This window comes from Rutilus rutilus, assembly GCF_951802725.1.
Source record: "Rutilus rutilus genome assembly, chromosome: 17".
Classification (NCBI taxonomy): domain Eukaryota; kingdom Metazoa; phylum Chordata; class Actinopteri; order Cypriniformes; family Leuciscidae; genus Rutilus; species Rutilus rutilus.
Window position 1 is genome coordinate 33,603,996 of NC_140230.1, and position 13,703 is coordinate 33,617,698.

Consider the following 13,703-nt stretch of genomic DNA (forward strand, 5'->3'; position numbering starts at 1 on the left):
GGAGTTCACATTTATGCTGTATGTTAGCTTCTCTTTTTCGTCTTATGAACTCTAGGAAGAAGCATTTGCATCTTGTCCTCCAATGTGTGCCAATAATACTGGGATACTCAACTGGATTTGCTTCACGACTCATTTTACAAGCAGCAGCCCAACAAAGTGCCAGAACTGTTTAGTGTATAAAAGTAAAAACAAAATGTCTTTATAGATGGTTAGTCATTGCTAAATGAGGGACAAACATGATTTAAAATTCACCCCGTGTTCACTTCATTGCGATGTTGTGAAAAAAGGCAAGTTTATTTCATGCGCAATGGTAATTTAAAGTGCTTTACATAAAAAGTTTTTTTTTTTATCATAACAGATGCATAAAAACATTTTCAATTTGCTTAAAAAGTATTAAAAACAAATCAAGAAGAATACATAAATAAGGCAATGCAATCTGTACGTGGAACAGTGCTCACTCATTCATTAAATGCACAGATTAATTTTGAGTTTAGTATTTCATGCAATGTATTAAGATATGCGATGGTAAACATGAAAATGTTCTGCATAATTGGCTGCAGTGTAAAAATGTGCTGAGCTCTCTCATGTCTTCAAAGCACTTTCATCGAGAGTTCTCATTTGCATTTGGCTTTGCATTTTCTAGTGGTAACTAGGTAACAGTTAAAATCTTCCACCCCTGAGAACTTCCATGTTCTGTAGTTATATTGTTTCACAATGTTTGAACTTTTCAATATCAAATTACAGTCACGCAATGGTCACTTCTTTTTAGAAGTTTGAAATGGATAGTTCACCCAAAAATGAAAACCTGTATGAGTTTCTTTGTTCTATTGAACACAACAGAAGACATTTTGAAGAATGTTGGTAACCAGAAAGTTGATGGTAGCCATTGACTTTCATAGTATTTGTATTTTTTTCAACCATGGAAGTTAATGGCTACCGTCAAATATTTGATCGCCAACATTCTTCGTGATATCTTCTTTGCACTTGTCACTGTGTTCAGCAGAAGAAAGATACTTATACAGGTTTGGAACAACATGAGGGTGAGTAAATGATGACACATTTTCATTTTGGGGTAAACTCTCCCTTTAATTCCACTTTCTTTTGATTGAATTTCCTCTTAAATTTTTACATTTCTTTGCGGTCTTTTGTTGTTGTTTATATGAGTTAGAAGAAGAAAAAAAACGCATTCACGTTTCAGTTTCCACGGCAAAAGCGCCGAATCCAAATTTACGGCACTTAATATTCATGAGCTGTTGCTCGCCATTGGTTGGCTACTAAGCGTGACCTAATTAATATTCAACAGATAAGCTTTCTCCGTGGTGTGTTTGTCGAAGTCAGATGAGCACCGCCTCGCGCGTGAGAATATATGTTATCCTTTTTCTTGACGAATAATTACATTATAAACATTTGAGTCGTTAAATACAGGAATAAAACGTTTTCGGACTGGATAGATAGTGCCTTTGAAAATGACTCTTCTGTTGTACAGTGGACTGTGAAGAAGATCATTAAGAAATCAATGGATCAGCAAGCTGTATCCAAGAGATCCAAATGATCAACATCAGCAGAGAAAACTGCTGGAAGCTGTTCAATGACTAATGTAAGTTATGCTTTGAGACATATGGAAATGTATCGCTTTTTATGTTTAAGCTGTTAAAATAATTTAATATGAATTATTCGCCACTGTAGTGTTATTAAAAAAAAAAAGTTTAATAAAGAAACAACATTCATTCTGTTTGAAAAGTTAATGTTTCACATTGTTATTCAAGATAGTAATACAAGAGTTCCTTGATGAAGTGGTTTTGTGGAAGTTACTCATTATTACACTGTTTTCCAACACGCATTGCCTTTATGATGACATTTGCTAGGCAACACAATCTTTCTGTTCATGTTCAACAGGAAAAGCACAGCAGGACTCCTTGTCATTGCTAACTTGTGCACTTGAAGGTGAAAGTTAGCAATAACACTGATGTGTAGGTCATGTGTTTACTGGTTTGAATTATTTAGCTCTGGTAAAAAAAAATAATAATAATTGAAGATTGAAAACTGGAAAAGGAAAGTCTGAAGATTTAGATCTTATGTATTTGGGGAAATGTGGTTGTTATGACAGATAGATAGATAGATAGATAGATAGATAGATAGATAGATAGATAGATAGATAGATAGATAGAACGAACAGGCAGAAGGCTCTATGAGTTGCATTTAGACATTTTAGTCTCGGGTTGGGGATCTTAGAGAAAAAAGACTGTAACCCAAGGTCAATCCTGTACAGTAACAGCTTTGTCAAGCCAACATAATGATGTCAGGCAGAGTCTTTTAAAAATGTTTCATTGTTCATGCTGGTTGAAGAGACTGTTCTCAGAGCACAATGCTTTATTAGCCTTTCTTTCATGTATTATAGAACAGTTCTGGTTTTTCATATTATTCCCATATTAAATTTTTTTCATATTTAGCGTTTCTGTCTTTTGCAGCTGAACTGCTTTGGGCGTCACCGTAGACGGACGGCACCCCAAAATGGAGGGAGCAGAACTGAATTGGTGGGACTGCCGATGCACTCCAGGGTCAACGGATGGTCACCGCCTCTGCACAGTTTCCAGCTGATAGCCTGGCTGATGTACAGCTTCATGGCCATCGTGGGTTTCGGGATTTACATTCCTCTTCTACCAGCACCATGGAGCTTTGCAGCATACGGCGTATCCTTTACAAATAATCCAAACAAAAAAAAGTTTCATGGTAGTGATTCTGATCCCCAAACAAATACACATGTACACTGTAAAAAATGATACGATGTCATGGCAACATTACTTAATTTTTTCAAGTCGTACAAGTTTCAACAACTGAACTTAAATTTTTCAAGTTGAATTAGATGGATTTTTTTTTACAGTGCTCTGCCAATATTAACATTCATTTCTGCCATAAATATACTAAGTCAAGTCAGCTTTATTTATATAGCGCATTTTTACAATACAGATTGCCTCAAAGCAGCTTTACAGCAGAAAATGTGTAATTTTTGCACCACATTGCATTGCCAAAATAATGAGCTTTTCCTGAACACTTGGTCTGGGCAAACAAGATGCAAAAAGAAACTAAAATGTAAGCTTGCAGTCTGAATTGAATGCACAAAAATAGTTCATAAACAACAGAAACACTTTACAAAAAGGTGTCATTTGTTAATTTACTCACCCTCAAGCCATCCTAGGGATGGTGTATATACCAGTGGTTCTCAACTCCAGTCCTCAGGACCCACTGCTCTGCACATTTTGTATGTCTCTCTTATCTGACACACTCAGTTCAGTTCATGGAGTCTCTCCTAATGAGCTGATGATCTGGTTCAGGTGTGTTAAATAAGGGAGACATACAAAATGTGCAGAGCAGTGGGTCCCGAGGACTGGAGTTGAGAACCACTGGTGTATACGAACACAATAAGAGTTATATTAAATAATATCCTGGCTCTTCCAAGCTTTGTGAATGGTACCTGAGATTTTGAAGCCCAAAGAAGCGCATCATCCATCATAAAATTAATCCATACAGGTCCCAGGGGGTTAATAAAGGCCTTCTGAAGCGAAGCCATGCGTTTTTGTAAGGAAAATATCCATAGTTCCGGCGGAAGAGTGACCTCTGACCCTATGACCTATAAATAATAATGGGGTGAACTACCCCCTTTAACTAATGGGACCTTATTGTAAAGCATTACCTAAACACGCATATTTCTGCCGCATTGCAATCAAACCCCAACATACAACATATGACCAGTTTGTCCAGTTCATGAACAATTGACTCTTATGAGCCATTTTTAAATGCACCATTCAGAAAGACTCCTGAGTTAATCATTTGCATCAGTCTAACGAACAAACTAAAAAACAGAATTGTGTTGGAAACGCTGTGGCACACAAGCATCTCTGAGGGCAGATGTTCTGCTGCGCAGCACGAGCTCAATTACAGGCTGATGTCAGCAGTGTGTGTTTATGCAGATAAATGGAGGATGTAGTCAGCTCTCACACGAATCAAGCCATCCGTCTGTCTCACCACTGCGGACAGTGAGTTAAATGAACCCTCTGAAACTAAATCTGTGTGTGCATGTGTTTTGTATTGTTGTTAAACCTTAACACTTCCTATCTAGGTGATTGGCACTGCGTTTGTTCTGCATTTGGTCACTCACGTGGCGGCCGTAACAATTGACCCTGCGGACCTGAGCGTTCGTAGGAGGAAGGATTATTCCGACCCCATGCCAGTGTTTGACAACAGCAAACATCAACATGTGATTGACAATCTGCACTGCACCCTCTGTGAGGTGGATGTGTATGTACATTAGCAGAAACAAGACGTTTTACATGGCATATTTGCTAATAACAATATTTAGAGTTGGGCAAACAATTAAGAATTGTAGAATTCACCTTTTAATTCATTTAAAGACAGGAAGAGGAATTTTTATGTATTGGTTAGTGAGATTTCCTTATAATATAATATAATGTAATATATAGTGCTGTCAAATTGATTAATCGCGTCTAACAAAAGTTTTTCTTAACATAATGTGTGTGTGTATGCCTGCTTATATATATATATATATATATACATATATACAGGGTTCCCACGGGTCCTTGAAATCCTTGAAAGTTTGTGAATCAAAAAATAATAATTAATGGCCCTGGAAAGTGCTTGAATTTATTTTGAGCAAGAAGTTTTCTGGAAAAAATGTCATATTATTCCCTCCGCTCCGCTGATGTGTTATTTTGCCAACACTTTGTGGCCTGTGCATATTTGCATACTTGCTTGCTTGATTTACATTAGTTACGCGCATTTATGCGTTACATTAAGTGTTTCCTGCATGAGGTACTTTGTGCTGTACGTTGCCATGATGTTCACGCGCAGACGAAACTACTACGATGGAACCTCAACGTTTCACAGACACACTGTGAAACATACCGCAGAAATAGTCTGAAACCGATGAATCGTGATGCCTGGCAAATGCAAGTTTCAAGATATTTGGCTCACCAAAGAAGATTACAAAGAATGCTTGTTAATGTAATGTAAACCCATGAGGCAAGAAAAACTTAAAAGCATATTCATATATTTTAACTTGTTAACTGGTTACATGAGTTCCAAACTTGCAAAACAGAAATACGACAAATAGAATGTCAGATCTCTGTCAAATGTCCAAAAATGAATGCAAAAAAATTATAATTGTGTTTGACACATGAAAACTGTTACAATGTATCTTACAAGGTAACACCGTATAGCCTTGCTCTCGCTTGAAATGTGTCCCCACATTAAGTCCTTGAATTTGAGGGTATTGGACCCAGAAAGTCCTTGAAAGATCCTTGAATTTGAAGTTAACCGAGGTGTGGGAACCCTGTATATACATATACATATACACACATATACAGTATATTTGTGTGTGTGTGTGTGTGTGTGTGTGTAAACAGTATATACACACACATACATATATAAATATAATTATATATATACACATTATGTTAACACATTTTTTTATGTTAGATGCAATTAATTGATTTTACAGCACTAATATAATAATGTAATATATAATATAAAATAAGACAAATCAGCAGAATTTGTATATGATTTTTATATTTTCAGTTTTCATTTTAGTTTAAGTTTTAGTAATTTTGTTATGTGCTCTTTTCACTTTTATTAGTTTTTGTTTTTTCTATTTCCATTTATCTTTAATTTTATTTAAGTATTAGTCATTTTAGTACTTCAACTTCTTTAAGTTTGTTGTAAAGGCAACATTTCTAATTTATTAGTAGTTAGGATAGTAATAATTCACTTTTTTTTTAAGTTTAACATTTATATTTTATTTGAGCTTTATTTCAATTAACAAACCCTATTTTTTTCATAGTTTTAGTCTACAATAGCAATGTTCCATTTGAATTTTTGTTTGTTTTAAAATGCAGTTTATCATCCTGTTTTCACCTCATATCAAATTTAGGATTTGAATTAGAAATTCTCAGTTCATTTCTGAATGGCACACAGTCCTGATACAGATACGTCTAAACATCCTAACCGTGTGCTTTAGGGAATAATCACGTCTCATTCTGCAGGGGACCTAAAGCCAAACACTGCAGTGCTTGCAACAAATGCATCGCAGACTTTGACCATCACTGCAAATGGCTGAACAATTGCGTCGGTGGAAGGAACTACTGGTGAGCAGAAGTGTCATTTAATAGCACAAATGGAGAACCAGCATTTGCATATTTTTATGCTTTAAATACATTTCACAATAGGAATCTTTTTTTTTCCCAGGTTCTTTTTCATAACCATCTCCTCTGCTGTTACTGGAATGATCCTCCTCATTCTTGTCGTCTTGTTTGTCTTCATCGAGCACTATGTGAATCCTGCTGTCCTACGCACTGCGCCGCAGTTTCAGAGTAAGACGAGTCCGTGTCTCTGGACTCATTTCCTGTTATTCGCCTCCATGAGTCATCGTGTGATTTTCCCTTATTTTCCTTAGTTTAAAGAATAGTTCATGGTTGCTTTTAGGAAAGATCGGTATGCTTGACAGGTTGACTAGTCAACCAACTAGTGGGTAAATGATGTAAATGGACAAATTTTATTTTTAAACTTTAATATTTATAACAGCAGTGCATTGAACGGAATGAATTTGTAGGCGTACTGTACTGTTTAAAAGTTTTGGATCTTTTTTTATAAAGAAATTCATACTTTTATTCCTTAAATTGATCAAAAGTGACTGTAAAGACATTTATGTTACACATTTTTTTTATTTCAAATAAATGCTGCTTTTGAACTTTCCATTAATCAGAATCTTGAAAAAAAATTCACGGTTTCCACACAACACTTTAAGCAGCACAATTGTTTTTAACATTGATAATAATAATAAATGTTTCTTGAGCAGCAAATCATCATATTAGAATGATTTCTGAAGGATCATGTGACACTGAAGACTGGAGTAATGATGCTGAAAATTCAGCTTTGATCACAGGAATACATACTTTTTTGTAGGTAACACTTTGTTACATGTACTTACCATAGTAATAACAGTAAATAATGCATAATTACATGCAATTAACCCTCAACCAAATCCTAATCCTATCCTAATCCTACAGTAAGTACATGTAGTTGCTTAATATTACTCAGTACTTAAATATATAATTACACTGTAACAATGACACCTTAAAATAAAGTTTTAAATATATTCACATAGAAAACTGTTATTTTAAATTGTAATAATATTTGGTTACACTTTATTTTAAGGTGTCATTGTTCCAGTGTAATTATATATTTAAGTACTGAGTAATATTAAGCAACTACATGTACTTACTATAGGGTTAGGGTAGGATTAGGATTTGGTTGAGGGTTAGTTGCATGTAATTATGCATTATTTACTGTTATTACTTTGGTAAGTACATGTAACATATGTAACAAGGACACTGTAAAATAAAGTGTTACCTAATATTTCATAGTATTACTGTTACTTTTAATCAAACAAATGCAGCCTTGTTGAGCATAAGAGACTTCTGTCAAAAACTTAATCTTACTGACCCCAAACTTTTGAACGGTGGCGTAACGTCTCATTTACTAGTTTTAATTTCTATTCTTTAATTTCCTAGCAGTGAAAGGAAATGGAACGTGGCTGGTTTTCCTTCCGGCGTTACCTTTAGAGGCCAGCTCTATTAGTCTGCTGGTGTTGGCGTTCATTACCATCATGCTGGCTCTGGCTGCTCTGTTATTGCTCTCCCACTTACTGTGCTTCCATGTTTACTTGTGTAAGTGTTGATCCAAGCGTTATTGACTTTTAAAGGTAGATAGCAGCTTTTATTCATTATGTATCTTGTCACAGTGTTTCAGGGAATCAGCACATATGAGTACATCATTAGGAAGCGTCAGTCACTGTCACCGAACCCCAAAGAGAAAGAGCCGGTGCCTCCGGCGCTGCCGTCTAACGGAACCACTGCACTGGTAATAACACACGCCAACAGATATAAAATAAAAAATACAACACAATACTAAATAATTCCTTTGCATAGGAAATTATGGGGGGAAAAAAGACGCATAATAGCTTCTTTTATGCTATTATGCTTCTTTTTTTTTTCTTTTTTTTTTTACATGTAAAGCATTCTTTAGTGTGTAATGTTGCTGTTTGATCATGAAAAAGTCCCTCCAGCGGGAGTTATTATCTATATCAGTGTCAGTGTTTCTGAACTCCCTGAAACGCCTCCATTGTAGTCTTGAGTTTTCTTCCGGGAACGAACACGTCACAATATTCCTCATTTAAATCATTCACGCCCAAGACATATGCTAAATAAAGGGGCGGGGCCTGGTTGAGTCGTGTTAGCATAGAGTTGTGCAGATATGACATCACTTTGTAGGCCAAAACGTGGAAGCGAGTTAGCATTTTAGCACTTCGGGTTCCTACGTCCCGAAGTCAATGGGTTTTTTAATGGGATTCTGGTTACATGGCTGAAATACTGTGGTGAACACAAACTCAAGACACTTTCACGTTTTATTCTACGACATAAAATACATCAGTATGACTGCATTTAGGCTTCAAAATTCATAAAAGTTGTGTTCATCTGTGAAAAATATCTTGATGGACAAAACATGAAAGTATCATAAATGTGTTTTGATCACATAATCTGTATTATTCCATCCATCCATCTTCTACCGCTTATCCGGGGCCGGGTCGCGGGGGCAGCAGTCTAAGCAGGGATGCCCAGACTTCCCTCTCCCTAAACACTTCCTCCAGCTCTTCCGGGGGGACACCGATGCGTTCCCAGGCCAGCCGGGAGACATAGTCTCTCCAGCGTGTCCTAGGTCTTCCCCGGGGTCTCCTCCCGGTGGGACATGCCCGGAACACCTTCCCGGGAAGGCGTCGAGGAGGCATCCTGAAAAGATGCCCGAGCCACCTCAACTGACCCCTCTCGATGTGGAGGAGCAGCGGCTCTACTCTGAGCTCCTCCCGAGTGACCGAGCTTCTCACCCTATCTCTAAGGGATCGCCCAGCCACCCTGCGGAGAAAGCTCATTTCGGCCGCTTGTATCCGGGATCTTGTCCTTTCGGTCATGACCCACAGCTCATGACCATAGGTGAGAGTAGGAACGTAGATTGACTGGTAAATCGAGAGCTTCGCCTTGCGGCTCAGCTCCTTCTTTACCACGACAGACCAGTACCGCATTACTGCAGAAGCTGCACCGATCCGCCTGTCAATCTCCCGTTCCATCCTTCCCTCACTCGTGAACAAGACCCCGAGATACTTGAACTCCTCCACTTGAGGCAGGAGCTCTCCACCAACCTGAAGCGAGCAAGCCACCCTTTTCCGACTGAGAACCATGGCCTCGGACTTGGAGGTGCTGATTTTCATCCCAGCCGCTTCACACTCGGCTGCAAACCGTCCCAGTGCATGCTGGAGGTCCTGGTCTGATGAGGCCAACACGACAACATCATCCGCAAAGAGCAGAGATGAAATCGTGTGGTCCCCAAACCCGACCCCCTCCGGCCCCTGGCTGCGCCTAGAAATTCTGTCCATAAAAATTATGAACAGAACCGGCGACAAAGGGCAGCCCTGCCGGAGTCCAACACGCACCGTGAACAAGTCTGACTTACTGCTGGCAATACGAACCAAGCTCCTGTATTATTCCTTTAATCTTTTTTTTTTTTTTTTTTTTTTTTTTGATAATCCAAAAGCCTATGAAAAAAAAAATCCTATTGGGTTTTTGTCGAGGGAACCAGTAAGTGATGCTAACTGCCGATTGGCCTACAAAGTGACGTCATACCTGCACCTGACCACTCTGTTGTGTTGAAACTTGTGGTTATGGTAAGGGGAGGGATATTTCCCAAACACGCTCAAAGTGGTTGACCAATCACAACGCACTGTGCACATTGTGCTTTTCAGAAGGAGGGGCTTCATAGAGACAGGAACTAAACAGAGCGTTACTGACAGACTGGGAAGAGAGGAGCTGCAACAATGGAGAATATGTGAAAAATAATGTGTTTATTGAACATTCCAGCATGAAAACCTATTCTAGTAGAGCTCAAAAAACAAAATCAAGACTTTGAAAAGGGTCCCCTTTAAACGGATGCAAAATACAATTTTATGGATTACCAAACAATTTTTTCTCAGTTCAGGAGAGAGAATTTGATGATGTTTAACTGTATCATCTCATGGGATTAGAGGGGAAGCTTTAAACTAGTTTTATGCTTCGATTTAGATCAGAGGAAGGTCCCACCCATAAACGCTATGCACTTTTCACTTCCTCCTAGGGTCTTGGGCTGCTGGAATTACCTGTGAACTGTGAAGCTCCCCTGTCCAGCAAGTCTTGGTAAGATTCAAGTGCGCACTTAGACTAATAGTTAGTGGTTCGCTTTTTTATTTCTTTTTCTTAGGCGTTCTGCTACTTTTTCTTCTTAGTACCTTCAAACTGGAAGATAGAGGACAAACATCTAGTCGACTGCCAGAACCCATCTGTGCTGAGGTAATCAGACAAGCTTCCCACTCCAAATCCTAGTGAGGCGTCTATCTAGACAGGATTTTAAGGCATCTTAGATCCATTGACTGTTGCGAATCAGTATTGTAATTATTAACTAAAACTAAAACCCCAAATCATTTTTTGGTAAATGAAATAAATCTAAAATAAAATATTAATATTAGATTAAAAAAAAAAAATTTTAAACTTACAAAATTACAAATGTTGCTTTGACAACTAACTAAAAGAAAAAAGAAAGAAATAGAAATATTTTTAAAAATTACAAAAAGGACAAAAGGACAACAAAATTACTAAAATCTAAACTAAAATTAAATATAAATTTGGATAATAAAAGCTAATTAAAAATACGAATAAGATACATTCAATGCAGTGTTTTATTATCATTTATAAATCAAGTTATTGATTGTAAAATTTGAAACATGCATTTTCTGTAAAGCTGCTTTGAAAGCGCTATAGAAATGAACATGAACTGAATTGAATAATACTAAAATGACACTGCATTAAATTGATCTTTTTCTGGAGAAGGCAATCCCATGATGCATTGAGAAGAGCTTGATAAAAAAATCCTTTCAAATGGCAGACTAAATGAGTAAATGGTTTGATATAATACAATCAGTGCCAAAAATAGACAATTTTACCCCCATATTTGTTATTATCCGAGCATAATGTCATTACAGATGGAGGAAGCCAGTGGAGAGAGACTTTCGGACTACAGCTCTGACGCACCAACACAAATGATTCCAGGTAAAAAGCTGCAGTGATTTAAGCTATCGAGTGATAAGTGTTGACTGAAGGTGCACCTGATTGTCCTTCTGTATCCTGCTGATAGGTGAGCCTATGATGTCACTTCCTGTGGGCTGGAACCTCAGCGGAATAGAGAAGCCTCAAGCTCCAGGACGGAGCAACGAGAAGTCTGTGGAGGGACGGCCCATCGTTCAGGACCCGCTGGGAAGCTCCATCATGGATGCGGCGGTGGTTCATCAGCAGCTGATGACGGACACGCATCCTCAGTGTTTGGGCTTCAGCGAGCAGATGCCAGAAGATCAAGCCCACTGATCGTCTCATGCATATTGCACACACAAATCTGGCTTGTTCTGGGGCCTCATTTATAACCGTTGCGTACGCTTAAAACAGGCCCTGAAAGAGCCGTACCCCACTTCTGACGCATAAGTTGTGATTTATAAAAACAAACTTGACGGGAAAATTTGCGCACCTGCACGCAAACTCTGACCCATGCGTACGAACGTTTTGGAGATGGAGCAGTTTGGCAACACCGATGGTGAGCTGGAGTTAAATGTCTTTTTGGTCGCTTTTAGACAGAAAATCTAAAGAAAATGAAACATATACAGAAAGATAATACAAAATATAATTTCACTCACCAAGCCTGTCACTTGAAGCAAATATCCATCCCTTCTTAAATGTCCGCGTCAGCGAGCGCGTTGAGCCGTTTAACGAAACTGGCGCAAATAACAGTTTAAATAAATAAAATAATGATTTAAACTATGTTTTACTTCTGGTATAAACATTTAGATTAAATATGCCATTCAAATTAATGGAGTTAAACACTTAAACATGAAATCATTAGTGAGAGTTACACATTTTTTTTAATAGCCTATTCAGTCAATAGAAATATTTGCTGTGGATGCGATGCTTCTGAACACTTTTCCTGTGGCGTGCTGTATTTTAATGTTTAACCACAGAGATAATTGCGTATCATGATAATACCAGATTGTCTGAGAAAATAGATTGTCTGAGAAAAGGCCCATCTGTTTCCATTAAAAATATAAATCAATTAAAAATACAATTTGGCCAGTGGAAAAGATTGAGAAAAACTTTCTCTGAAATGTATTTGACACTATTTGATTTATGTATTCAAAAACAAGGCAAGGATAGGCAACTACATGATTTTTATTAATGTAATGTGTCTTGTACCGTTAAACGTTATCACGTGGATGAATAATCATATGCAAATGATATGCAGATGAGGATCTGCATAGTAAAACTAGGCGTTGTAAGCTCCATATATGGTTATTTCGGGGAGGAGACGCATGTGCGCACAATCTCCCGCTGACTGGGATTTATAAAGTGAATTCTGCGCAGGTTCTGGCGTACGAACGCTTTTATAAGTCTGAATATTTTTTTGCGTACGCCATTTTTGGCTTTCGGGCGCACGTACACGTTTAGTAAGGTTCCTACGCACAGTTTTATAAATGAGACCCCTGATCTGTCTGACTTTATGCAACTTCAGTAAAGACATACAAATCTAAAAAATAAAGTCGTGTTGATGTTACGAGCGCTCATGAGAAAGAGCTAGTCTCTGGATTTACCAATATTATATTTTATTGAAGATTTGAAAGATTTGTTTGAGGCACGTAGTAGCAAGATTCCCAGCAATGAGAAGCACAATTTTATTTTTTTACTTGCTCACACCATAAACATATTCAGTACTCAGCAACAAATTACTGAAATCTTTGTAAAATTGTACAATGAAATATAAGTTGTTATATTTCTGTAATATATATGTTTTTTTTACATTGTACAGCTGATTTTATTTTATGATTTATGTTGATTGTAATAACTCATTGATGATTAAATCACACAACTATTAGATGAATTAATGCACCACTGTATTTGCTCGTTTTATATTTTAAAATAAACACCTATAGATGTTTCTCAAGACGGCGTGTGTTTGATGCAGCACTAGATGGGGCTGTTGGGTGATGATGTCATTAGTGACGGTCTTCCTCATTTCTCTCATGTAATGGCTGATCACAAATTCAGGACTAGATCACTGAGTTGTCTTATCTCTCTTTGTATGTTGCTATCTACTTAAAACGGTCTGAAATTCAAGCAAATTCTGCCCTACAAACTAATGCAAATATTATATTTAATATCTACCAGTGAACATAATAAAACCATACTAACATACATTAAGATAATACATCATGCTATTAAAAGTAGATTTGCAAACTGAAAGGATAAACAGTGTGAGTTTATTTTTATTTTTATAAATGTCTTTGTCAGTCTGTTTTAAAAGTTTAAAATGTATTTACAATTTTCTTTGCAAAAAAGTTTTTTCCTGATAAAAATGTTTTAATTCATATATATTTATTAATTATGGAATATAAGGATTATTAATAATTGCCAATAATAACTAAGCAGCCAATCAGCATATTAGAATGATTTCTGAAGGATCACGTGACACTGAAGACTATAGTAATGATGCTAAAAATTCAGCTTTGCATC

At 37.2% G+C, this 13,703-nt stretch overlaps 1 protein-coding gene across 2 annotated transcripts; it reads left to right on the top strand.

Annotated features, from left to right (window-relative positions):
• The first annotated feature begins 982 nt into the window (after positions 1–982).
• Positions 983–13,128, top strand: zdhhc11 (zDHHC palmitoyltransferase 11). Of its 2 annotated transcripts, none has more exons than XM_084386198.1 (11): positions 983–1,597; positions 2,469–2,690; positions 4,118–4,296; positions 6,057–6,158; positions 6,259–6,383; positions 7,584–7,739; positions 7,814–7,932; positions 10,234–10,292; positions 10,382–10,445; positions 11,135–11,201; positions 11,287–13,128. In XM_084386198.1, exons 1-11 carry the CDS (start codon positions 1,589–1,591, stop codon positions 11,511–11,513), a joined length of 1,329 nt encoding a protein of 442 aa, XP_084242324.1. In that variant the 5' UTR covers positions 983–1,588; the 3' UTR covers positions 11,514–13,128. The 2 variants fall into 2 exon arrangements, with proteins under 2 accessions (XP_084242324.1, XP_084242325.1); XM_084386199.1 differs by having other exon boundaries at positions 7,587–7,739.
• Positions 13,129–13,703: the final 575 nt, after the last annotated feature.

Excerpts from the sequence above, each read along its gene's own strand:
- zdhhc11 (XM_084386198.1), top strand. Across the intron at positions 7,740-7,813 it reads GTGCTTCCATGTTTACTTGT|TGTTTCAGGGAATCAGCACA; the intron begins GTAAGTGTTGAT and ends ATCTTGTCACAG. Across the intron at positions 11,202-11,286 it reads ACCAACACAAATGATTCCAG|GTGAGCCTATGATGTCACTT; the intron begins GTAAAAAGCTGC and ends TCCTGCTGATAG.